Source organism: Antedon bifida, chromosome 10, assembly GCF_963402885.1.
Source record: "Antedon bifida chromosome 10, ecAntBifi1.1, whole genome shotgun sequence".
Lineage (NCBI taxonomy): Eukaryota > Metazoa > Echinodermata > Crinoidea > Comatulida > Antedonidae > Antedon > Antedon bifida.
In genome coordinates, this window is record NC_136235.1 from 5,866,850 (window position 1) to 5,893,300 (window position 26,451).

The 26,451-nt window shown below is 32.0% G+C and overlaps 1 protein-coding gene across 2 annotated transcripts; it reads right to left on the minus strand.

Moving 5' to 3' along the window:
- Positions 1 to 399: 399 nt before the first annotated feature.
- On the minus strand, positions 400 to 25,899 carry LOC144854386 (homer protein homolog 3-like). 2 transcript variants are annotated; one of them, XM_078712332.1, is made up of 9 exons: positions 25,795 to 25,899; positions 19,340 to 19,496; positions 18,617 to 18,748; positions 17,855 to 17,956; positions 9,337 to 9,455; positions 7,971 to 8,127; positions 6,733 to 6,840; positions 5,028 to 5,108; positions 400 to 4,257 (listed from the first exon to the last, which is right to left on the minus strand). In XM_078712332.1, exons 1-9 carry the CDS (start codon positions 25,836 to 25,838, stop codon positions 4,078 to 4,080), a joined length of 1,080 nt encoding a protein of 359 aa, XP_078568458.1. In that variant the 5' UTR covers positions 25,839 to 25,899; the 3' UTR covers positions 400 to 4,077. The 2 variants fall into 2 exon arrangements, with proteins under 2 accessions (XP_078568458.1, XP_078568459.1); XM_078712333.1 differs by lacking the exon at positions 5,028 to 5,108.
- Positions 25,900 to 26,451: the final 552 nt, after the last annotated feature.

Genomic DNA, 26,451 nt, shown 5'->3' on the forward strand with positions numbered 1-26,451 from the left:
CCAACTTCCTCATCTCCAGTTACGTGCCACTCGTTTTCAGCTTCAACTTGCATAGTTCAATGTACTCTATCTGAACTGCCACTCAAAAAAAGTTGAAGAAAACAAAGCATTTTGTTCAAAGCTCAATTTATTCACATATTTAATTTACTCCCAATTTCTAATTAAAGAAACAAACAGCTCATATGTTCATGCCTTGCATCATAATGAAGATGTCAAAGGTCAGGTGGTTAAATATCAATCAACTGCTAATTACCATATTTCTCAAACATAAAAACAATGCCCTGAGTCTATTTTTGCCTTTTATATAATATTGTAAAAAAACATTCAAATTTTCAAAATATTGGTTGCCACTACTGCATTTGCTGGTACTATTTGTTTTAAAAAATGTATAAATTGAGATTGATATACTTAATGAAATATACCACTGATTTTAACAATGTTTTACAGATAAAATAAATACCTGTAGGCCTATGTTAATATATAGCACAACATAGTTAATCATTTCGGGCCTGATTCTAATTAAAATTAACATTAATATTTTATCATATATTGAGTGAGGACTACCCTCATAAATTATTGTTGAAATAAATAAATGAATAAAATAAATGCTTCATACCTCACTTGTACTATTATTTTTTGTAACTATAAATGGCCAACTAAGACAAGTTTTCTTCTGGGTTGGTCCTATGGCATTTAATGAAATAAATGCATAAATTTGAAAATAAAAAAACATGTTAATACCATATTTTTTCAAGAATCAATCTTAAATATGGTTTTGAAAAACCCAAATTGATTCCAGTCACAACCGTCAAAACCGGTTAAAACCGGTTAAAACCATGGAGCAATTTTGATTGCAATGCAATCGTCCTTAACTCAACTCAGAAGGTCGCTGAATGGCATCGATATTTTTGACTACTCCAAATGGATAATAAAAACGTACCATTACACAACCAACCACGATCACTAAATGAGAAACCGTTTCATTTTCAAAATTACCTACCAACACCGTTTTCGAACAAAACAACACTTTTGAGTAAGAAACAGGCCATTAAGTTCATTTTTTCGAATAACAATTCGAATATTTAGTTTGAATTAAAAAAATAATATATAAAAATAAATGAAAAATGATACACAGTTGTCATTTAAAATACAATACGTTTCCGATTTTCAAACTGCATTATTTCTCAATATCATCCTTCAAATCTTTCAATTAAATAAACCCATTCTTTAACTTTATCTACTGCTACACTGAAATTATTTAACAATTGGCAGAATATTAAAATCTAATATTGTTGTTTTCCCTTACACCCCTGCACCCTGCGCCCATCACCACAAAATCATATGTGCTTTTCTGCAGAAGTCAATACAAATTTCTTCAGACAGACTTCTATTATAGCATTTACACAATTGCTTGAATGGTAAACAATCTATGCAATGGTCTTGGTTAAAAGACGTGTCCAAACTTTGGTTAAAATCAGGAATGAATTTGAAAGTGCTAAAATATTGTTTTTGAATCTATTAATTTATGCAGCAACTGTCTGGCTTTAAACAAAATGAAAAATAGTTGGGAAAAAAATGTTTTACATAATTCACAAAGTGTATTATTTAATGAAAGCACAATGTATGTTTACTAAAAATATATATAAATAATCTATATAAGCCGTGACTACATCTATAAAAGTATTAACAAGAAGCGGTAATCCCAATGGACTTTTTTTAAACTAACTGCCAAATATAATGTTTTACCTTAATAACTCATGTGCATACAATCCAGTATCTTTCTCTGACATGAAGACTTGTCATATGGTAAGTCACACTTACTGGCATACAGCTATGAGAGCGCACTGGCTAAACCCAAGGGCCACAGAGCATGACCACCCCAATGAAACTACTCAGTGTTGGAAGGCCCATAGTGAGTGCTTAACCAGGGGCCATTAATTACTCCATGCGTTACGCCACTGGTTTCCTTCAGTAAAACAGTTCTCCCTAGCAACAAAATCACACTATTTACACTATTATGCAGTGAAAATTACTGAGTCACATACACAGGAATGTTTTTTGCTTTCCAGTGTCTAAGTCTAACCATGATGGTGGTAAAACTCACTGAGCCAAGATAGTCCATGTGTCAACATCAGCTCTTGGCATGATGTGCATGGTGGTGCGTTTAAACTCCAGAATTTTTCTAGGCGATATGAAAGGGGTAATATACTACAGGTGTCAATGACAAAGACAACTCACAGGAATTGGTTTTTTTTTTTAAACTACTGCTTAAAGTAAAAACATGCACATAGAAAATGAGTACTATAACAAAACTAATGAAACTGGAATGTATTATATATTGGCTATATACTAGTGTAAAACTAAATACAAAAATTAATTAAATGGATTAATATTCAGCTAGTTTAATATTTAATTATAGGGGTATGAATAAAATAATATTTACACTTCAAATTGCAGTTTATATGTGTCAGACAATATAAGTTTTTAAAAATATGCTACTTTACTGTTATATCCAGAAAAAAAAAACTTGCAATCTTGTATTTTGCATACAAAATGAATTCCTGTATCATATGTACTAAAGATAATCAAATACACTTTATACTTTTATTTCTCCACAAAGTGAACATAACTATATCTTTTAAGTAGTTTATATCAGCTGCTGAAATATAATCTTAGACCTAAGACCGTATTTCATTGCACTGATGATGTTGTTCGGCGTAAAAATGTTTTTTTTAATCAAACTAAAAGTTTATTTTATTTTAATTTTATTATGCTGTCGGAAGTCCGACAACATTATTCACGACATCACCTTAAACACTTCGGTGTCAATCAAGGACTTATGAAAGTTGGAAGAGCTCTCGAAAAATCCGTAAAAGCAGTAGCTGATATAAACTACTTTAAAAATTGTAAAACGTTCGTTGTTTTCCCAAAATGTATAACTATATTTCTTTACATATTTGCAAGACATTCGCAGTTTATTTATTTTAAATTATTGTTGTGAATGTTATATAATATAAATTCAAAAATGGTATGACCTGGTTGCAATCTGCATTATCAAAAACTCTAGGAAGACTTTCTATCAATGACTCCCTTTAAATAGTTTGGAGCTCTGTATGCCATGAAAATTAGATTCAATTTGAAAATCCAAATGACATAATATATATATATATATATATTAAAATTGACAAACAAAACATTACCATATAAGGGTTTGGAAGCTACAAATGGTAGACATAGGAATAGCAAAAACTCTGATGCACATTTACATTTCAAAGGCACAACGATGTTTGAGGTGTGTATCTATTCATGGAGGAAAAAATAAAGCTCCACAATCTATTTAAGGAAAATGGCATCAGTTCCTATAAACCTGTATTATTAAATTCTGGCATGACATTGAAACCTGGCTGATTGCATATCAGTCTCTGACTAGAACCATAAGAGTTGCCTGATTCAATGCTGTTTTTGATAATACTTTCACAATATTTATATACATATTTTTCTGTTGATTAATTGTTAGTAGTGGCAGTTGATGTTGCCATTAGCAACCGTTCTGGTTGTCCAGTACAGTAGTAGTTCAATCAGCTGTTCCATCTCTTGTCTGTTCCTTTTGATGGCTGTTCCTTCTGATGAATGTTCTTCTGTTGGCTGTCCCATCTATTGGCTGTTCCTTCTGATGGTTGTTTCATATATTAGCTGTTCCTTTTGATGACTGTTATTTCTAATGAATGTTCTTTATGTTGACTGTTCCATCTATTTGCTGTGCCTTTTGATGACCCCTTCTGATGAATGTTCTTTCTGATGGCTGCTCTTTCTGACGACTATTCTTTCAGATTGCCTTTGACAACAAAATGCTTATAACTGTTATGTCTTTTGTTTTACTTTGTTTACAATGTTTGGTAATTTCCAATGGGTGTTTCCACTGACAATTCCAACAGTCAATTCTATGATAAAATAGATTTCAAAAAGGGAATTCCTGTTGCATAAAATGCAGGTGTGTAATTGTGGGATTGTAATGGTAGCTAAGATTTGTTTGTAAATGCTAATGATGACAATTTTGCTGATGATGGCAAGTATTGGCTACAACTGTTCTCCAAGAGCTTGATGTAACGTTGATGCTTGCTTTATAACATCCGCCAATTGGTTGTGTATTGAAGATAAATCTTGAGATTTCTGTTGATTCTTTTCTCTTTCATCTTCTAATTGTTGCGTTGTCATAGCTAATTGAGTCTCTAGATCACCTACTTGACTGTCAGAATTCTGGTGAAAATAATATAATAATAGTGTTTAATTATTTTATTTTATATGAAATTTTTATAATGCAAAACAGTAGATTCTAAACAAACATTCATTGTTATGTTGGGTAAAAAATAGTATTCAATCTGAACATAGGGGATTGAGCTGCGAGCTGAGCTTATTTGCACTAATAGTAATATATATATATATCATGTGTTAGGGTGACCTTCCTTTCCATGTCACCTTTTATCCTCACTAGTATTTTTTAACCAGAAACTCATTACAGTAGTGTGGACAGCTGGGCATTGAACACCGTCTTACTGTATGATATTAAAGTGTTCTGCCTAACCACTCAGATACCCCCACCATGGGTGGGGGGTGGGGGATGGGTTGTGGCTCAAATACTCAGTCCCAGAAGTGCCCTTTTCTTGTGGGACCCCATCTCGAAAATGTCTAGATCCGCCCCAGGATATTTATGAAATTTTAGATATATTATTCATAAAATGATTCAGGTGCTTAGAATGGCATGTTGAGACACGTATGGTGAGTTAGGCCAACATTACATAAATGTAGTTACTGCAACAACTGCAGTAAAACAATTTGACATGATCCATTAGTGTGGATAATAATAATAAAATAATTATACAATAAGCTTCTAAATAATGAATTGTGACTCATTGTCAATATTTAAAGCAGTGTGCAATTCAGTAGCAAACAAAAATAATGCTCATGCATATTCAACACTTTATTATGATTGTGGGTGTGGCTAAAGCACCGAAGCATAAAAATGATACCTGTAGCATGATTCTGAGCTGGGATTGTTCCATTTGATTGTGGGCAGCGGCCTCTAAGCGTAGGTGAAGTTCATGCGTTTCCTAATAATGGGAGAAAGATATTAAGATGAAAAGCAAGCAGAAAACATGCAAGATGAAATTACAAGGTTAGCATGCTAAATGTGAAAATAAATCAATATTTTTCGAGTACTTATAATACCACCATGTTTCACAGAAGGAAATCATCATATACCATGCAAACAGTTACATGCAACCAATGACAAATATGATGTATTAAATGAAAGAAAATGGCAAAAAAGGGGTTTTCAATCCTCATTAAAAACACCATTATATGTTCTATTTGTGTGGTGACTTATATAATGCTGTACAGTAAAAAGTGTCTACAGTATACTTATTTGACTGCAGAGTTTGATTTGTGAGTGTTGAATTTGAGTATTTGGCACGATTATGAAATCGACTCGGATGTCGCGACTCGGATGTCTCAATTCTGATGTCTCGAACCAACCTACTACTCCCTGCACTTCTACAAGGCAATAGTAGACTTTGGGAAGAGCAGGGTTAGCCAGTCGGAAGACTCTGGGGAAGACCAGCAAAGAAATAAGACTGTGCCATCAGACAATTGTGATCCGTAACAGAAGCTACCAGAACAACAGAGGAGAGGAGAATCTGTGTTGGAATCCTGAAGTATACTTCCACCAGATATTGAGGTCAAGGTAGGTCATGATTGGTAATAATACTTTATGTAGTTATCAAAAGTTTTCTTTATCAATTTTGAGTACAAAAGTAGTATACTGCAAGCAGTGAATTATACATCATTGTAATACGATTGAATTCTATCACAATGATGTGAAATTCATGGAGTGTGTAATATTCGCATTTGTATGCAATAATTACTAGCATTTAGTGATGTAAAAATGATGTAAAGTAAATACCTACTATTTTGTTATTTATCTTATGAAATATGAAAATTTATACCCATCAAAGGGAAATGGTGAAAATATGTAAAGGATGATATATTAAAATTGAATGATAAATCATACTTTTTTAACAAAAAAAAAGTTAATAATCCAAGTTTAAAGCATTTTATTCAGACAATCTTTTTGCTTTACACAACAGGAATATTCACAGGAAGGAGTGGGTTGATAAAATACATTCTGTTTCGAAAAACTTTTGTTTTGGTTACTGGTTTTTTTCAATTCAATTTTTTTTTTAAATCTTCATAAAAATAGTTATTTCTTTGATTAGTTAAAGGAAATACAAATACAGTCAACTCTCTTACAGTAATACTGGACCAAAACAAGAATTTCTTGAGGCCCAAAAAAAATCCCAAGATCTTATTTTATTAAAAACACATTTGGAATATCAACATCACTGGAAAACAAGACATAATTGGCCAGCTCAATGTATTTGTAGAGTTGACTGTAAACAATAGTTTATCATTCATTTCAAACATCACCATTTCCCTTTAAAGCTCTGTCTACCCTATCAAACTACAGTATATGCGACAAAAAAATGTGATATCATGTCCATATGGACATGATGATGTCATATCACTACCATATTTAGGTATATCACTACCATATTTGGGTATATCACTACTATGTTTGGGCAAATCACTTTTTTTTTTTACATAAAGTTTGATAGTGTAGACAGAGCTTAAAGTATTTTCATCTCTGTGACAATCATTAAAGACTGCTCCGTTTACCTTTTCTTTGGTTTTATGTGCAAGAGATAGAGCCTGAAGCTGCTGTTGAAGATCATTCTTATCCTGAAGTAATGAACTTTCACCTTGACCTGTTTCCAGGTCAGAATTCTGTAAGAAGCACATGCATAATATAATACCACCATCTGTAGCTATATAGCTAGCTACATTACGCATGCAACATATAATACACCCTTATTCCATATAGTTTACTATCATTAATTGAATGCAAGTATCATCCCAGTATGCATTGTATATTTATTACATAAGTATTTAGACACTACGTATTAGCAGTGAAAAAAAGATTTTCGCATTAAACAGAGATTATGAACATTAAGATTTCTTTTACGTCATAAAACAATCACTAGACAATACGAGACAGACAAGATTCATTTGTACAAACGTTGGCATTTCACTTTCACAGTACAGAATGTCTAATAAACAATTCCAGAAAGTTGTTTGTTAATTATCATTATTAAATCATGTTTTTAAAAAAATAGGCCATAACTCTGAATGTCAATAAGAGAATAATTAAAAACCATTTCTTTTCTAATAAATTTCTTCTTCAAACCCTTCCATGAGATGATGGTCTATTTCTGATCAGTGACACCTTACATTACTTTTAGAATCTTTATTATGTTCACCAATCTCCAAATTTAAACCCATTTAAAACTAATTTGAAATCATTTTTTGTTTACAAAATTTGGGTTTGAATTGGCATGTTATAACATTCTGCACATTATTTAATGTATTCAATAGTTATCAATTTGTGACGCATGACTTGGCGGTCACAGAGTGCAGCGCCTGCAATGATGACAGCCAACAGAAACATAATAACCCAACCTAACCCCTAAAACCTAACCTATTTTCAATAAAACTAGTAGTCAAGGAAAAAATCTACACAATGTAAAGGCTTATAAAGCTCTGTCTACATTATCAAACTTTACAAAAAAATGTGATGTGCCAAATATCGAAATGATGATGTCATATTTAGGTACATCACTACCATATTTGGGCACATCACACTTTTTGATAGTGTAGACAGAGCTTAAGAAATGCTAACATGTTGACTTTAAAGCCAATGAAATACTAACCAACACAAAATCTGCTAATGGACGAACACATTACGCAAGACACGAGAGAAAGAACAAGAACAAAGTCAAAAAGCAAAAGTCCTCTAATTATTTATGTTACTGTTAGAAGTTAAAAAAGTCCTAATAATGTAAGATTGATATGTTTACCCTTTTCTTTAATCTAGCATTATCTTCTTTGTAAGCTGAGAGCTGTTTCTTCCATTCCTCAACATTTGCTGTACTTTCCTGTAACGCGGTTGTCAACCTTGCGTTATTATTCTTTAGCGTTTGTAGTTCTAACTCCCACTTTTTGGCATTTGCAGAACTGAAGATAAACAGAAAAAAAATGTTGATATGCGATCAAGATATTGTCTTTTAAAAATGTACTAGTTGGCTGAAATTCACTATAAATGTAATGTTCCATTTACAGGGGTAATGTGCTAAGTCCCTAGTGGCTATTCGACAAAGAACTTGATTATTATTTGATTATTGCTAAATTTCAAGTACCATCATTTGATTTTATTAAAGTAAGATATTGTTACAAAAATATGAATTAATTCATAATTATAATAATAAATTCACTAATTAATCACTATTCATTTTAAAGGAACGAATTTAAATGTTAAATAGACATTCTTCACTTGAATATGGATTTATCTATATATTTTAAACTGTCCTACAATATTACTTGATATATTAAACTAGTACTTTATCATGAATAACTGCTGTTAGAATAGTATACTATCTGACTACATTTCATATCTCATTCATTCATGCATAACCATATTTGGAATGCTATATTGAGCATTAAAGCCAGTATATTATTATTATTTGTATTATCTGCTCAACAGTTAAACCAAACTTCATTCATAAAACTATTGATTTAAAAACCGCAAGGTTTACTCTTCAACTTTAAGTGTGAAAATCCAAACAATGAAATACAGGCAAAAATAAGATGTCAGTATCTATTATTGTTATCTTTTCTATTGTTTATTATGGTAATATAATATTACTTGTATTATTATTGTTATCATTGCTATAGTTGGAAATACAGTAGATAGAACCACTATTTATTAAAGGAATACCACCTTCAGGATCCAACAAGGTGTCCCCTTTAAGAATTTGGAAAAAATAATTCTAATTGTTTTTTTGAATATGCCATTTTAATGTCATCTAATAGCACTTTGACCAAAAATTGGATCGGAAAAAAAAATTTATTTACCTAAAAAACTGTAATTTAAAGCAAAAAATAGTCAAATTGGCTGCCACTCCAGCCAATGGGTTTTTGGTTGAATTTAACCACCTCCTTTCATTTCATAGGTTAAAACATTAATTTTTCACCTTTTTTTTCTACAGAAGTGATTAACTTGATTAAAAAAAAATAATATATTCAAAGTCTGATTTTATTAATCTTCATTTTTCATGTGTTTGGGGGACAATACATCTTTAACAGTGGTTTCCCCTAAATTAGTAGTGGGGCATAGCAATAAAACATAATTCCCCATTGTTAAAATATTTAAGTACCCTCTCTCACCTTTGTGCCAATGCTATTTTTAACCGGTCATTTTCATACTTAAGCTGAGAGTCTTTTGCTGCAGACGTTACCATGACAACATTAGACGAATCATTACTACTACCACTACCAGTTCTGTCCTATATAAAGCAAAAACAAACAAAAAAGTTAAACAGGAATATACAATAACAATAAAGGGCGCCTCAATAATTTTGTCGGACACTATTTATTTGCTAGATATAACTTGACCCTTTCTCGGTGAATGTCCGTATACTGGTTAATTCCATTCCAGATAGTCAGATGTGAATAGTTATATGCTACTGTATATGATGCATGAAGGCTTCTACAGTATACCGGCATTTTGCCGACACGCATGTGAGAAAGGAGCTCTACTCTAATTAAACTTACTGTATTGTACCTTTAAGCGATTTAATACATCACCCTTTGGAATTTAAGAAAAAATCAACTAATTGGCTATTTCCTTTTACATCATTATTTCTACCTTAAAATAGGCTTTTGTCAAGAAATGATAGATAACAACACAAAAGCTGATTTATCTTACAACACATTAAATGTCTGTGTTTAACCAGTAAAATAATATTAATACATCAAAAGGGTATACCATAAATGTACCACGTAATAAAATATAGCAAATTTATTTATATTTAGGGGTAGTAGGGCATGTCGTGGGTGGGGGTTCGGTATAGATTAAAGGGGTTCACCATAGATTAAGGGGGTTCACCATAGATTAAGGGGTTCACTGTAAAAGGGGGTTTTGCCAGAACCAACAAACCCTGTGGCTACTGGCCTGCTTATGACTTTACACTTTACTTATGGATGCTCAGTCTCCTATACAAAAGGGTATACCATAAATGTACAGTGTAATAAAATATAGAAAATTTATCTTTTTAGTAGGGCATGTCGAGGGTTCGCTGTAAAAGGGGGGTTTCGCCAGAACCATAAAAAGCCCTGGCTACAGGCCTGCTCATGACATTGTCCTATTTGGACACTTAAATATTGATGTGCCATACATGTCATCAGTATGCTTGGCGTTGTATCCTAACATAAAGTGTCCCTTTTCAGTCTTGTGATATTGTTCCTTTGGACAATTTTATATTGACACACAGTACATATACACAACCTTTGTTTCTATCTCATTCCGTATTTTCACTACAGTTGTTAATTTACCATAATCTGTATGCTTTTTCTTAATGTTCTCTGCATTACTCGCACAGGCTGCATACCCATGAAGGAATACCTACTATACGAAATAAATTACCTTCGCAATTTAAATTCAAGGTCAAGCTATGTAAATTCTAGAAGACGCTCATGATGCCTTAAAGAATTGAAATACAAATTGAAGATTAAAGATGGTAAATCACGCTTTTTAAAATCTGTAATAAAAACGATTCTTCAGATTTTCAATAGTTCTTTAAAAAGTACTATAAAGTCAGTGTATGTACCGTAATTGTGCAATGCATCAAGGAAGGCAAGAATTTTATCCTAGGGACATATTTATCATGACAAGAATATGAACCAATTGTATCTATTCATTTCTTTATTTCCGTTTACTCTTACCTCCAATGATTGATAATATAACACAAGGTTGTCCATAAGATAGTATTAAGCTCCGTCTACACTATCAAACTTTATATCACAAACAAATGTGATGTGCTCATATATGGACATGATGATGTCATATCACTACCATATTTTGGAATATCACTACCTACCATATTTGGGCACATCACACTTTTTTTGTCAAACTTGTTTGATAGTGTAGACAGAGCTTTATACTTACTAAACAATTATATCAACTGTTATTATGTAATTTTATATGATTATGAAAGGTTTATTTCCAAACCTTTCAAAAAATATTTTTATTTAAATTTTTTACTTCAATATATTTCAGGAAATGATTATGATATTTAAACTGATTTATATATAGCTAAAAAAAGACATTATTATAACCTTTTTAATTAATTCATATAATTTTAATTTATTTATTTGTATTGTTTTTATCTTCTTGTTGTAGGTTGGTTTATAGAGGATCAGGCCTTGTCTTTTGAAAATCATAGGTGTGCTACAAATTGCACTCCTCAATACATTCAGGGGTGCTGTAGGTGTACTGTTTGTATTTACGTGTGTAGAAGTTTACCAAATTTAAGCATGTGGTAAATCGCACTCCTCAAGGGCAGTTTAGGAGTGTGTTAGGTAAGTGATCGCACTCACTCGCCTTAAAAGACAAGGCCTGGAGGATCATAAATTATTATTATTAGAACATTGGGATAGGTGCGATAATAGAACATGTCTCATTCTATTACTATAGATTGACTATGATGTGCCTTAGGTAATTATTGGCAGCAGTATTGGTTCATAGTGCACATAATAATGCACTGTCAATAGTATCGTAAAGCCCAAATGTCTTACTGTAAATTATCAATGAGCATACTGTAACGTACACTATTATCAATATAACATTGTTCAAAGGACAATATTATCAGGCTAAACTATTTTGAGGGAAACTCCTAAAAATAGAGCCCAAGAATAAAGGATAGGGTAAAAAGTCTCTGATGTTTATAAGCTCCGCCTATAATATCAAACTAATTTGACAACAAAAATTGTGATGTGCCCAAATATGGTAGTGATATGACATTATGTCCATATATGGGCACATCACATTTTTTTTGTCACATGAACTTTGATAGTGTAGACAGAGCTTTAGTTTATTAATATGTTAATTTTCCAAATGACTACATCATTCAGACAAAATCTTACTGTATTGTAGATGAATTTTTAACCAAAACAAGATTAAACATTTAAATAACATTTTATTAGTAATTTTAAATTATTGTGAATGTCACAAGGCAATTTTTTACTGGTATCTATGATAATAATATACTTTCAATGAAACTTTAAAATTTTTCAAGAATCAAATTTACAGTTACGTAAGCTCAATGTAAATGTTTACTGTATATTTTTATATAGTTACACAGGCTCTCGTAAAATGTCTGTTACTCAATAGTTGGATAACAAAAATATATGGTATAATTTATTATTTTTATTTACAGTACACTATTATAATACAGTGAAATGTACACATTAAAGTATTCCAGATTTCACCATGCTACTAGTGCTAGTATTTCATTAAGTTTAAATGCAAAAGCATGTTTACACAGAATGCTATCTAATTATCCAGGGGAAAAAAGCCAGTGATGAATTTCATGACTAGAGGGATCCTAGGCATAAATACAGTTTGATTATTAACTGAGATGTTTTCCCAGGTTAAACACGAAATAAATACTGTAGAAATAATACTTGTACATTTATGTTAACTCTACTACAAAAGTTGACATACTGTACAGTAGTGTAAAGCAATGTCTTCACTATCAAATTTATGTGACAAAATATGTGATGTGCCCATATATGGACATGATGATACCATATCACTATTAAATTTGAGAATATCACTACCATTTTGCACATCATAGTTTTTTTTTTGTCAAACTAGTTTGATAATGTAGACAGAGCTTAATATAAGACATATTTAATAGATAAGGTAGGTCTTCAACCAGTGGTAGAGGCATACACCGCAAACGGCTTAAGACAAGTTTGGGTAGCAAAGCTGGCCTAACCCTAACCTAACCGATGATCTGGCCGCATTTTTACAGTGGCTTAATTTGTTGGCAGCTCAACAGTCATATGCCCACACCGTATACCAATGCGATTATAAAATAATAAATAAACCACTCTTTGGATTGACTTGGATTTACAACATTATGAAAACAGGAAGCCACAGACAGTTGATATTTGAAATTAGGCCATATTCCATTATTCATTGCCCGATTCTGATTTAAATGCACATCGTAGAGAACTTCAATTGAAAAAACACATTGATATTCATTCCTTCAGTGCAATCAGTTAATTGAGTGTTAAAATCAATAGACACACAGTATGCAATGCTTGACATATTCATCCTTATTTCATCTCAAATGGTATATATTTGTGAATGTAGCACACTTTACAATTGAAGTCAAATCTATAATCAGTTCTCAAATATAATGGACATTGAATGAATATACTAATGTACCTGGGTGGAAAGCTTTTAATAGGTAACAATCAAGTTGCGGTGTTAGGCTAGTAGACCATACCCAGTACCGTTTTGATTACGATCAATCGAGAAATTACCTCACGACGTTATATAGGCCTAGGTGCCAACATAGGACTCTAGTTGGAATGTACCATCAAGTCATTTCTCGCATTCATAATACCTATTATAATTTCCTCCTATCTACGATGATGATATAAACAGAATTACACACGTACATCGTAACGCGAGCATTTCATTCTATACGCTTACAAATTTTTATCAAACATAATTTAAACCAAACCAAATCATACATAAAACGATAAGACATCAACCGATTCAGTTCAAAACCAGTTTAAGGTAAACATTTTAAATTTAAATTAATTTATGTTTCTATCCACTCTACCATTTTCATATAAAGATATTGTGGAACCACGTCGGGTCAAGTTCAATATTGAATATCGAAACGTGGCAGGCTATAGGCGCTTGACCTTTGACAAGATCGCCTAAAATTTATAAATTTAAACTTACGATACTTAGTATTGTATATTCAGGAAAAGCCGCTCCATAATTTCTTTGCTTTTCTTCATTATATCAATATTTTGTTATTTTATGAAATTAATTATAACTAACACATCAATGTTTTCTATTGATATTTATAGGCCTAATAAAACAATATATTAACGTATACCTATATATACTGTAAAATGTATAATAAATGAATTAATTCATCACATATCAAACTAATCTAATAGACATACCGTAATATACAAAAACGTTACACTATAAGCAAACTCAAATCGTATAATCTACCTCTAACAAAACATTTCAATCTTTTATCAACTAAAGCTGAAGTTTAGTCGTTATCTCGGGACCATTCTATAGTCACCACCAGGTAGGCTTACTTCATCAAGGCTTCTATGAATGGATGACGAGTTGGGAGCAGGAACGCTAGTAGACCAAACCTAGTACCGTTTTGATTACGACCATGCGGGAAATTACCTCACGACGATAGATACTGTACTGTACATATAATAATGTATCAATTCCGACTTCTAGATTCTGTTTTTCAAATAAAAAACATAACCCACTAGGAGTCTATGAGTGCTGCTTACCTGGATAAACTAACAAAGACCTAGTGCTCTTCTTCAGAGGAAAAACCATGGAAAGATAAAAGTTCCTTGGACATCCCTCTACAATAATGGACTAATCCACCAACCACATACTCACATAGGCACGTACCATCGTCTCATTAACAGATATCAAATTTAAATCAAAAGTGAAAATTTGTTCCTCACAATAAACAATTCAATTATCTTACTTTCTAATATACTGATACTGTATACTGTAATGTAAGTGTAAGAATTAAGTTAAAATGAACAATTATTATTAAACAAAAGCAATAAAATCCGGTAATTTAAACCTGTTGAAAAATGTATGTACTTGGTAAGTGCTTTCATTCTTCATATACTTGTTATAGACTATATTGGAGATCAAGTTCAAGTTTAATTTCATACTGTCAATGTATAGTTATAGTACAAAGTACAAATGAGTTATTTATAATACAATGAAAACATATGGTGATTTGGACAACTCAATAAACCCGGCAACGCAAGGCTAAGCCAGAATAAAAAAATGCTTGCAATATTTAAGTACATTTTTATTTATCTTACTACTGTAAATATGATGTAAATATCATCCCATGTACAGTACACTGTATGTATGTGCTGTAATAAATGTGATTGAATATGATGCCAATGTTTATTGTAATGATGTAAGCTATAAATGTGATGTAAATATCATCTCATGTACAGTACACTGTATCATGTGCTGTAATAAATGTGATTGAATATGATGCCAATGTTTATTGTAATGATGTGAGCTATAAATGTGATGTAAATATCATCTCATGTACAGTACACTGTATCATGTGCTGTAATAAATGTGATTGAATATGATACCAATGTTTATTGTAATGATGTGAGCTATAAATGTGATGTAAATATCATCTCATGTACAGTACACTGTATGTATGTGCTGTAATAAATGTGATTGAATATGATACCAATGTTTATTGTAATGATGTGAGCTATAAATGTGATGTAAATATCATCTCATGTACAGTACACTGTATCATGTGCTGTAATAAATGTGATTGAATATGATGCCAATGTTTATTGTAATGATGTGAGCTATAAATGTGATGTAAATATCATCTCATGTACAGTACACTGTATCATGTGCTGTAATAAATGTGATTGAATATGAAGCCAATATTTATTGTAATGATGTGAGCTATAAATGTGATGTAAATATCATCTCATGTACAGTACACTGTATCCTGTGCTGTAATAAATGTGATTGAATATGATGCCAATGTTTATTGTAATGATGTGAGCTATAAATGTGATTTAAATATTATCTCATACTGTATGTACTGTAAAAGTTATGTACACTGAACGTGATGCCAATGTAATATTGATGTGAGCTGTAAATGTGCATGTAATGGGATTTCTCTCCATTTCAAAATGTAGACATCATCCCTATGTCACAGGTCAATGGACTAGATACGTTTTATTTATAGAACATTAATAACATTGCGTGATAATCTAATTATCAATTAGCATGTACCCTACTGGTAATGCAACTGTTGGTACCGTTAACTAGAGAAAATGAGCTTGAAATGTACACTTATTTGTAGAGAAACACTGCAAGTGACTGATAATTGGATGGTCAATTAGATTCAGTAATTGTATGTGCAGTCATCCATGACATCAATTGGAACATACTGTATTTATTTAAGTTCGTTACAGTGAGTAACATAATCATCCAGTCATAGTTATAATCAACTACTGTACGTAACAGCATTATGGTAAAGTAATAGTTTTATCCAAAAGCTTAACAAAACTTAGTATTGTGGCTTGGAATTCCTTACTACCTGTACTGTAGTCAACCCCAAAACAACCTCTTGGAAAATCAAATATAATAGCTAGAAAAGTTTTCTCTTGTAAATAATTTTGATTAGGCGTTTGTCCAATATTGTAACCCAATATACAGTACCCTTATAAAATTATACTTTGTGGTAAATCATTATTTTGTTATTGAAAAAATTTGATTAGCTAAAAAGTGAATGTAAAAATATTTTGAAGTACAGTATTATCAGGTACTACACATGTTACTGAATATAGGTATTGAGTACACAGTACAATCACATCAGACTAGTGCAAAACAACTGACCAATGGAATTAGGTCCCCAACACAAAGCCACATCAAACAATTTGATTTAATTACCATTTATCCTCGGGTATAATCCCACTTCAGGTCATTTCCCGGGTATAGTCCCAGTATTGACTTTTGGTCTGGACGTAGACCTCTTTAGCCAGTTCAAATGACTTTATAAGAAATGCTTACCAATAATTTCTTTTCTCCTGAATCAGGGTTTCCCCAGGTATAGTATATTCCCCCACAAAGTCAGCCCAAATTTGTGTTATAGGGGGGTGGGATTATACCAGAGGATATATGATAATAAATTGTGTCCGCCTTCATTTGAGAACTTTTTTATCCAGTTTGGATTATAAACATGTCCATAAATGTTAAATCAGAAAACTACAGATAAATAATATTTATGATGGATATGTTCTTTCAAAGATGAAACATGTTTTATGTGTTGCTATTGAAAACCACTTAAGATATTATTCCCAAAAGTCAAATTCCATAATCATTACATTTGCTAATGTTATTTTAAAGATGAAGAATCTCTTATGTATTTTTCAAAAGATCACATGAACTAAAATTGATCTAAAGTGATCAAGAAACAGATTGCATGAACTAAAATTTATCATTAAACAGATTGCAGAAACTAAAATTAGCACGAAAAAGATTGCTTTAAAATGTTAAAATTGATCATGAAAGAGATCGCATAAACTAAAATTAATCATGAAAGAGATCGCATAAACTAAAATTAATCATGAAAGAGATTGCATAAACTAAAATTAATCATGAAAGAGATCGCATAAACTAAAATTAATCATGAAAGCGATCGCATAAACTAAATTTAATCATGAAAGAGATCGCATAAAATAAAATTAATCATGAAAGAGATGACATAAATTAAAATTGATCATGAAAGAGATTGCTTTTAAAACATTAGAATCGATCATGAAAGAGATCGCAAACTAAAAATAATCATGAAAGAGATCGCAAACTAAAATTAATCATGAAAGAGATCACATAAACTAAAATTGATCATGAAAGAGATCACATAAACTAAAATTGATCATGAAAGAGATCGCATAGATTAAAAAAATTGTAGGCAAAGAATTCAAAATTGTCAGATTATTATCGACTGCATTTCATGTTCTTCCTTACTGTATATATTTACCAGGAAATCAACAATATTCAGCTTTGAAGGTAAATTTAAGCCCTGTTATTTGTATAGCATACTGTACTTACATGATGAACATGTGAATTCACAATATTCGGTGGTTCTCCACTCCCTTTTTCTGATGGTCCACCCTTCGTAGCTTCCTTAACTTCATTGAATTTCTCTACAAACTATAATATAAAATAAATGAATACAATCAACTTACACGTACGACAGTGATCTCTACGTTTCTGGCGTTCTTTTTATTCGGCATTTATACTTTTAAGCAGCAACTTTACAAGTTGTATCAGGTAATAAAGCATCAAGTATGCTATAACAATACAACGTAGAAGAAGGAAGTAATAGGCTTACAACAATGTTCCTGGTGCAGGGGTGGTGTTTCCTGGTGACCTATGAATTCTACTGGTACTATTCTATAGTTATCTCTATGGTAACCTACTCCAAATTACTTAATAAGTATACTTAATAATGCATTGCATGTAGATAACATCTTTTTTATTGTTACAGAAATAGTACTGTGTACACATACGGTACATTACAGAAAATCTAATTATAAATATGTAAATCACATACAATATGAGACTACCCTCTACCTTAACAGGTTTTTAATAATCTGTGTCTTCCAATAACATCAGACTAAGAGAGAGGTATGGAATAAATGGTAAGGGACATCTGACTTGCATTGACAGGCATGGGTTCGAGACAAGCTTATGTGCCAATTCTTTTATCCTTAGGTAACATACTTTACATTCATTGCATTATCTTTCAATAAGGATTTTTTTTCAAAGTGGAATCAGTGATGAAACTTGAATAAATAAATTGATAATTACCTTATTTAACTCGGCTTCAGTTGAAAATCCTAAACCATACACAGTGCTTGCTTTGCTATCAGACCATTGCCCAAATTTCTGAGATGTTTTAGTAAATGACATCGAAGGATTTATAGTACTGTTAATAATAGCCTAAAACAGAATTGAATCGAATGTTATTACAATAACAAATACGAGTGACTATAGTATGACTGTACAGTAATAGCATAAAAAATAATATATAAATAAAAATCAGTGACTGATGAATAAATTATACAAACACGGGTAGTCTATTAGTGTTACTTACCTGGATAAACAGACAATAGCATGTGCTCTCCAAAGGGAAAGCTTAGATATGAAAAGTTAAAAGACCATAATATAGACCAGTCTGCAACCACACACTCAAGTAAGAACGCCCCAACGTACTGTACTACCATCATCATTATGTTTACTTGGCTGCGGGGATGGCAGCAGTAATAACAGACTGGTCCATAATGGTTGAGGGGTGCCTTTAGGAACTTTCAATTTTTCTTCCAAGCCCTCATCCTGGAGAGCATGGGCTATTTTCGGTTTATCCAGGTAAGCGAGGCATCAACACATATCTCATTTAAAATTCACCTCATTTAAAATTAAACCATAAAATGTTTTTTTTTCCAGGAATTATCTAATAATCTTTAACAAAATAGGGAGTCCTGTGTGTATTGAATTGTTATGAACTAAAATAATTAAATTGAAGCTGCCTACCTTACTGCCATCTACGCTAATTATGCGATATATGTTTTTTGTGTTGTCATAGAAATAGGAGATGTTGACAGCCTGTTTACTGGAGGGGAGCCAATTCTTTTTTGAAACAGGATCAATTCGAAAAACATGAGCTCGTGTGGTGAAGATCGGTTGTTCCCTGTGAAGATCAAATGATGAGTTTAATAAGTAACTTTATTCTCAAATCTTTTAATTTGATATGAAGAACATTTTTATTCAACATATAAAAGACCTTCACATTACAAATGTCTACTTTTTAAAATCTTATTTTTCAGCTAAAATTAAATTCTTTTTGACATCTACTTTTGACAGACTAATAGTAATACTATTCTATTGATAGCGCTCCCTTGTTTTTTTTAATTTTATTTTTGAATTAATATGGACACAACATCAAGATAAATTTGTTCAATTATCAAATACAAATTAATCTGTCTACACTATCATCAAACTTTATGTGACAAAAACATGTGATGTGCCCATGGACATGATGTCATATCACTACCATATTTGGGCATATCACTACGATATTTGGGCATATGATATCACTACCATATTTGGGCATATCGCTTCCATATTTGGGCACATCACACATTTTTGGTCAAACTACTTTGATAGTGTAGACAGATCGTAAGATCGTGAGATGTCAGACTAGCTTCAAATTGCTAATAAGATCGATTTAATCATTACGTTGATCTGATCCTAAGTGGAAACTGTATAGATATTCTCCTTATGTACAGTACTGAGTACTGTATATCAATTTTCAACAAAATATATCAACTATAAAATTAGCTATAACCTTTGCACATTGGACAAGAAATTAAAACACTACAAATTACAAAAAGTGAGTACTGTATTGACAATGACATAGATTTGTCAATACAGCGTCATATTCCAATCATCGCCTTCTAAGTTCTACTGTAGCTCCACAGGGATTTTCAAATCAAATACATCTGCTGTAATACTAATAATGATGAAAGTGAATGTAATTTACATACAGCACTACTGTACTAGTTTATTTAGTCAAAAGTGGCTATGGAAAAACCGTTGGAAAGCAATTACACTTTCAATGGGAATGGAGACCATACAACTTGTACAGTAATATAGTACACTAGCTCTGCTGCAGAAGGTGCCCAAATAGCCAGAAATTGGTAAAATATTATAATTTAACCAATGACCCAAAATACTGTACCACAAAAAAATCAGGGGTTTTTTCCACAACAAAGAGCACCGTGGTACAGTAGCCTTTCATTTTCATGATGACCAAAATGTTCAATTCACTGCAGATATTTTTTATTATTTAGATAAATTAATTATACCAAGTTGAGAACTGTTTGTTTGTTCAAAACTATAGATATAATTTAGTTCTGTCTATACTATCAAAATCTATGTCACAAAAAATGTAATGTGCCCATATGGACATGTTGACATCATATCCCTACCATATTTGGGCACAACCCTTTTTTTTGTCACATAGAGTTTATAGTGTAGACAAAACTTAATAGTTTTCAAGAACCTCTTCTAAAGCTCTGTCTACACTAATCAAACTTTATGTGACAAAAAAATGTGATGTGCCCATATATGGACATGATGATGTCATATCACTACCATATTAAAGTATATCACTACCATATTTATATACTTTTTTGTCAAACTAGTTTTATAGAGCAGACAGAGCTTAACATTAAGTACTTTGTTTGTACTGTATCACTGTATATTACATCTTAGTGGGAGACAATAAAAAAACAAGAAAGCTAACCAATGTGTGTATACAGTACTATTATTAGAATGTAATAAAACAGTCACTTCATCATCATGTGCACATGATAGAAAACAAAGCAATTAAAGAAACGCTATGAATAATTCACTGTATATGTTAGGTGATGCTAACATTCACCAACTCCATGATTATGTTATTATTAGCACCTTGTGTTGTGTTTTTTATTAATAAAAGTATTTATTATTTCATACGCATCCAACAGGATGGATAAACTATTTTATAATATAATCTATCGTGCTTATATAAAACTAATTCTTATTTGAGGCTTAGGGAGTGGAGTTACAACCCTAGCACTAGGTCAGGATTGAACCCTGGACATTGGGATTGGAAGGCAAGCACGTTAACCACCAAGCTACAGCTCCACGAACTGAAGTTACTGTTTTATTTCTGGTCATATTCTGACAAGAATACAGCAGTACAGTAGTACTCAAATTAATTTCCTTTATTTTGGATGTCACATCCATCCATCAAACAAAAAGCACAACTGTAAAATTCAATCAATAGAACCTCACATCTTATACTGTTCTACAAAAGACTTGTATCATTATAATGTACATCTTAATTATAGTTATAGTATATACCAAGCTCTTAATGGTATCAGAAAGAATGTAGGTCTAATTTTGAGAGAATGAGTTGACTAATTACTGTACCAACTAATGTTTGTTCACATATTGTGTACCAATTTTATAATAATAATAATAATAATAATAATATTTATTCGGTCATCAATGTAAAAATAACCAGGAATGAGAATAGGCTAAAGCCCAAACAGATTCTGCACTCATTCCATACAATACAAACAGTTAAGATAAAACCATATACAAGAAAAATACAAATAAACTATACATAACATGAAATATAGTGTTTTGTTAGAGCAGCCTTAAATATTGAAATTGTTTGTGAATCTTTTATGTCATTTGGTATTTGCTCCCATAGTCTAGGAAAGGAAACAAATACAGAATTATGAAAAGTATAGCTTTTCGAATTCCAACGTAAAAACCTACCCGGAAATCTTTCACTAGTTTTAATATACTCATTGAAAGAATGGGGACAGTAACCTTTCAACACCTTAAATCCTAATGAAAGTCTATGTAATTTAAACAAGTCATCAATAGATAATAATTCAAGCACTTTCAACCTATGAAAATAAGATGTGTCCCAGGAACCTTCCTTTCTAAACATTATTATCCTTGTTGCTTTCCTTTGTATTTTGATTATGACTACTGTATATGTTGGACATACTGTACTGTAGAACTGCCTGCTGTATGTGTACTAATATACACTTACTTAAGGCAACTATACAGTACAGTAGCAACGTATGACTGCACAGAACAACGTTGGTATTACACTTTTTACAGTAATGGGGATGACTAAGGAATCCATTCTAATTATGAATGCATTTCATTAGTTGGGTAGGATGACATCTTATCTCATTCAGATCAAATCACTTCATTAGAGCTGGGGTTGAATTCAGAATTAGAATAAAGAAGGGAGAATGGAGAATGATCCATTCTACAAACAAGAGGTAACAGGAGGTAGGATGGCAAACCCATAGCCACATTTTACAGGCCAGGCCACAAAAGGGCCACCCTATTGTACAATGTACCTTTTGTTCAATAATCTGTCATTACTGTCTTTTTACTTATTGTCTTTTGGACGAAAATAAATGTCTTTTGAATTGAATGTACTGGAATACTGTACATGTGTTATTGATCAGGTATTATTAAGTGCTTTTTCATTAAGATATCTTTTAACCAAATGTTTTAAAATATTTTTATGTACTACTTTATACTGTACTATGAAAAACACACTTATCTTCCTATTGAGCATGACATAAAGTGATTTGATTTGATCAATGTAATGTACAAAGTGATCAGTTTTAAACAAATTTGACTTGAAATACACATATTATTTTTTTAATTTAATATTAGTATTACAATAACTTTTAAAGGATTACGTGATTGATAGTTATAATATAATGAAACCTTACATTTATAAAAGGACCTTGAAAGAAATCATTAAACTGTCAATGGAAGGTGCTTTTATTTATTGCTGGTAATGTACAGTATTATTGCAATAAAGCCAACATATCCATCTAGTAATGTTCATACATTGTTACTTATATTTTTTTAATATCTGTTTATAATTTCAAAATAATTATAAACTCCCTAATTTAAAAAAAAATGAATTAATTATTCTTGCTAATTTACATTACAATTAGCTAATTAAGAATTTTATTACAACATTTGTAAAAAACTAATTGAATGTTTACAATATTCATGATTTTAAGATGTTATTATAATGTTGTATTGCAAGGTTTGTCAGCATGGTAACAGTACTTTTCAGAGAAAAGTTAATAATCAAATAGGCAGTTACTTTGACAGTAATGTAATTTAATTAGCATAAAGGTAAAGTAAATGTTATTATTGTCCTCAAGCTTTACTGTAACTATAAAATGAGTGATTCACTTTGTATGGAAACTGATAAAAAACAGGGGTGTGCTTATTAATTACAGTGTTTCAAGTAGGAGCCTATGGTTATTATTATTATTACCGACAACTTCAATATTTGTCTAAAATGAAAATTCAATCAACCTTTGAACTTTAAAAACCAATTCAGCTTAAAGCAAAATTGTCACCCTGCTACTGTAGGTTATTATTTTGAAGATGAGTGTGCTTTATTTCAACAATGGATTATGTCCGTAGGGAACAATGAAGATGCTCTTATTCTACTAAGTGCACTAATTCTCTTTGATTTTACAACCATTATTACTGGGTTTTTACAAGTAAGAATTTCTCCAACAGAGTTGTTGTACTTCATCACAAACTGTGCACAGATGAAACTACCGCTTACAATAAGATTGCATACCAATATACCAATTAAAACATACCGATAATTAAAACATACTGATATCATAATTTAACAATAAAAGTAACTTGAAATCAAATTTCATCAATGACATGTACCGTCAAAGCAGGGTAGTTTCTTTTTTTAAGTAAAGGGTCATTTAAAAAAAGAAAGACATGAACAATTTAAGGCTATCATTTTATACGCCATGTATAGGGTTCTGGCAGAACACAATTGATTGGTCAATTGAAAATCGTGCATGCATACACTTTTTTATAAACTCATGTACAAAGTTTAACATTGATTTTTTCGACTGACTTAGTGGTGTGGTACTGGTGCTGGGTTTAGAGGTTTTTTAGGTTCAATTCTCGATCAATTTTTGTTTTAAAAACTCACTATCTTTTACAAACTACAGTATAGTCTTTACTCATCATCGTCTTTACCCACCTAAGTTTAGAGGACCAAAGACTCGATCGTCTCAGCTTTAGCAATGGGCAGTTGAGTTCTGGTGCCAGAACCCTATAAAACCACGGCGATAATTATACTTTGTTCATAATCCACTAAATAGTTAGATCTAGTGGTAGAATTAACATTAAATGTTTGCCCTATTTCATTTTTTTTTAAAGTTTTAACGGGTAGTATATACAATAAATATTGATTGAATTTAAAGTTGGTGTACCCTATCTCAAAACCAGGAAAAAGGAGGGGGTGGGGAGAGTAGTACCGATAATGCACTTGTCAATTATATTATTACTACACAACCCCCAGGATAAATGCGTCATGGGTACGTCATTTACAAATAATTATTGACGCAGGGACATATAAAAAAACCTAGATGAAGAATGGTGTGTTAATGTCTGTCATTTTACCACCTACCATATCATAAACAACATGGTCACAATCCGTCAAAATGGGTGCATCATGGTCATCTGAAGGTAAGTCATATTTTTGATGAAAAAATATATGAGGGCTATTTGGTAAGGGCCTACTTGCTAACCCAGTCATTTTTCAACCAGCAAAGAGTGGGAGGGGAGGGGGTGGGAATAGTAGTACCGATAATGCACTGTCAATTATATTATTAACTACACAATCCCCAGAATAGATGCGTCATTGGTATATCATTTACAAAAATAATTATTGAAGCAGGGACGTACAATGGTGTGTCAATATCCGTCACTTTACCACCCACCATATTATAAACAACATGGTCACAACCTGTCAAAATGGGTGCATCACAGCCATCTGAAGTTACGTCACATATATGACGCAAGGGTGTGTCATGGTATTCATCGGTATGACGCACCTCTCACGGGGGTCGTACAGTGGGTCATGCAATTGACAATTGCATAACACAACATATGACAACTGCTTCTTTTCTTCATGCCCTTTCACACCAGGGAGAAATCTCCCTGTTCACACCTAATCAAAACATGGATGGAGGTTCCCATCAAAACATTTGAATGTTAATGTTATAAAGTTATGCGGCCACAATTCCCACATCATATGAAATATCGAAAATAAATTTAACCAACATCAAGTAACTTTTCCGTATTTTACACTGTACAGTATTACTTATATTATATAGTTTATCATTTAGTATTATTGTAGACCTACAGTGACTAGCCTAGGCCCATACTGTACAGAACTGTTGTACGGGAAATCATTTCTACTCTCAGAAGACCAGGTGTGGCAGTCGCCGAGATCGCGGTGCAGAAGTTGTGAAACGCTGGCCTAACTAATTAGCTAGTCTAAAAGTTTTTATAAAATCTAGAATATTTGATACCGACTTATAATACAGTCGTTATTAACTTACCCCATGGTAAAGTGTAACGTACTACATATAAGTTCTACTATCATTTACAAAACACACACAGCTAGCTACTATCTAGCTGCTAGCACACATACAGCAGGCTAGCTAATAAACGGACGCAAAGCGTGAAAAATTAAATTCCAAGCCCAGCAAAAGTGTATGATAAATGTGTTTTTCGACATAGCGCCCTCTCTCTAAATATAACTTTTTGTTGCTTTTTGACATGGTAGTTTCAATTGTTGTTAGATTGCCTTTCTTCCATTCCGAGCATCGCTAGTTTCACGAAATATTTCAACCGAGCTGTTGACCTAAAATATATTGATTATTTTTTGCACTTATTCATTGAAATATGAAATGAAATATTATAAGTTTCTTGCCAAAGTGATAGCCAGCGAGGCATGTAATGCATACAATTCATGCCGGTAGCCTAATTCAACAACAGAACAAAATTATAAAATACAAACAGCGCGCACTAATTTTCTGACATTATAACGCTGGTATTCATAAATTTAGGGCGCTAAACATAACATTTACGATATCGAATACAGGTTGTGTAAGCCGCAGACAAAAAAATGTTATGGTGTGCTCTCCCTGCCTCAGCACTAAGGCCCAGCCACAGTCTAATTCTGTAAACCTCAAATACAGTACTAGCTCGCATAG

Excerpts from the sequence above, each read along its gene's own strand:
- LOC144854386 (XM_078712332.1), bottom strand. The coding sequence starts at position 25,838 with ATGATAGTAGAACTTATATGTAGTACGTTACACTTTACCATGGG. Across the intron at positions 6,841-7,970 it reads ATGCTAGATTAAAGAAAAGG|AATTCTGACCTGGAAACAGG; the intron begins GTAAACATATCA and ends TGCTTCTTACAG. Across the intron at positions 5,109-6,732 it reads CACATAAAACCAAAGAAAAG|GAAACGCATGAACTTCACCT; the intron begins GTAAACGGAGCA and ends TCCCATTATTAG.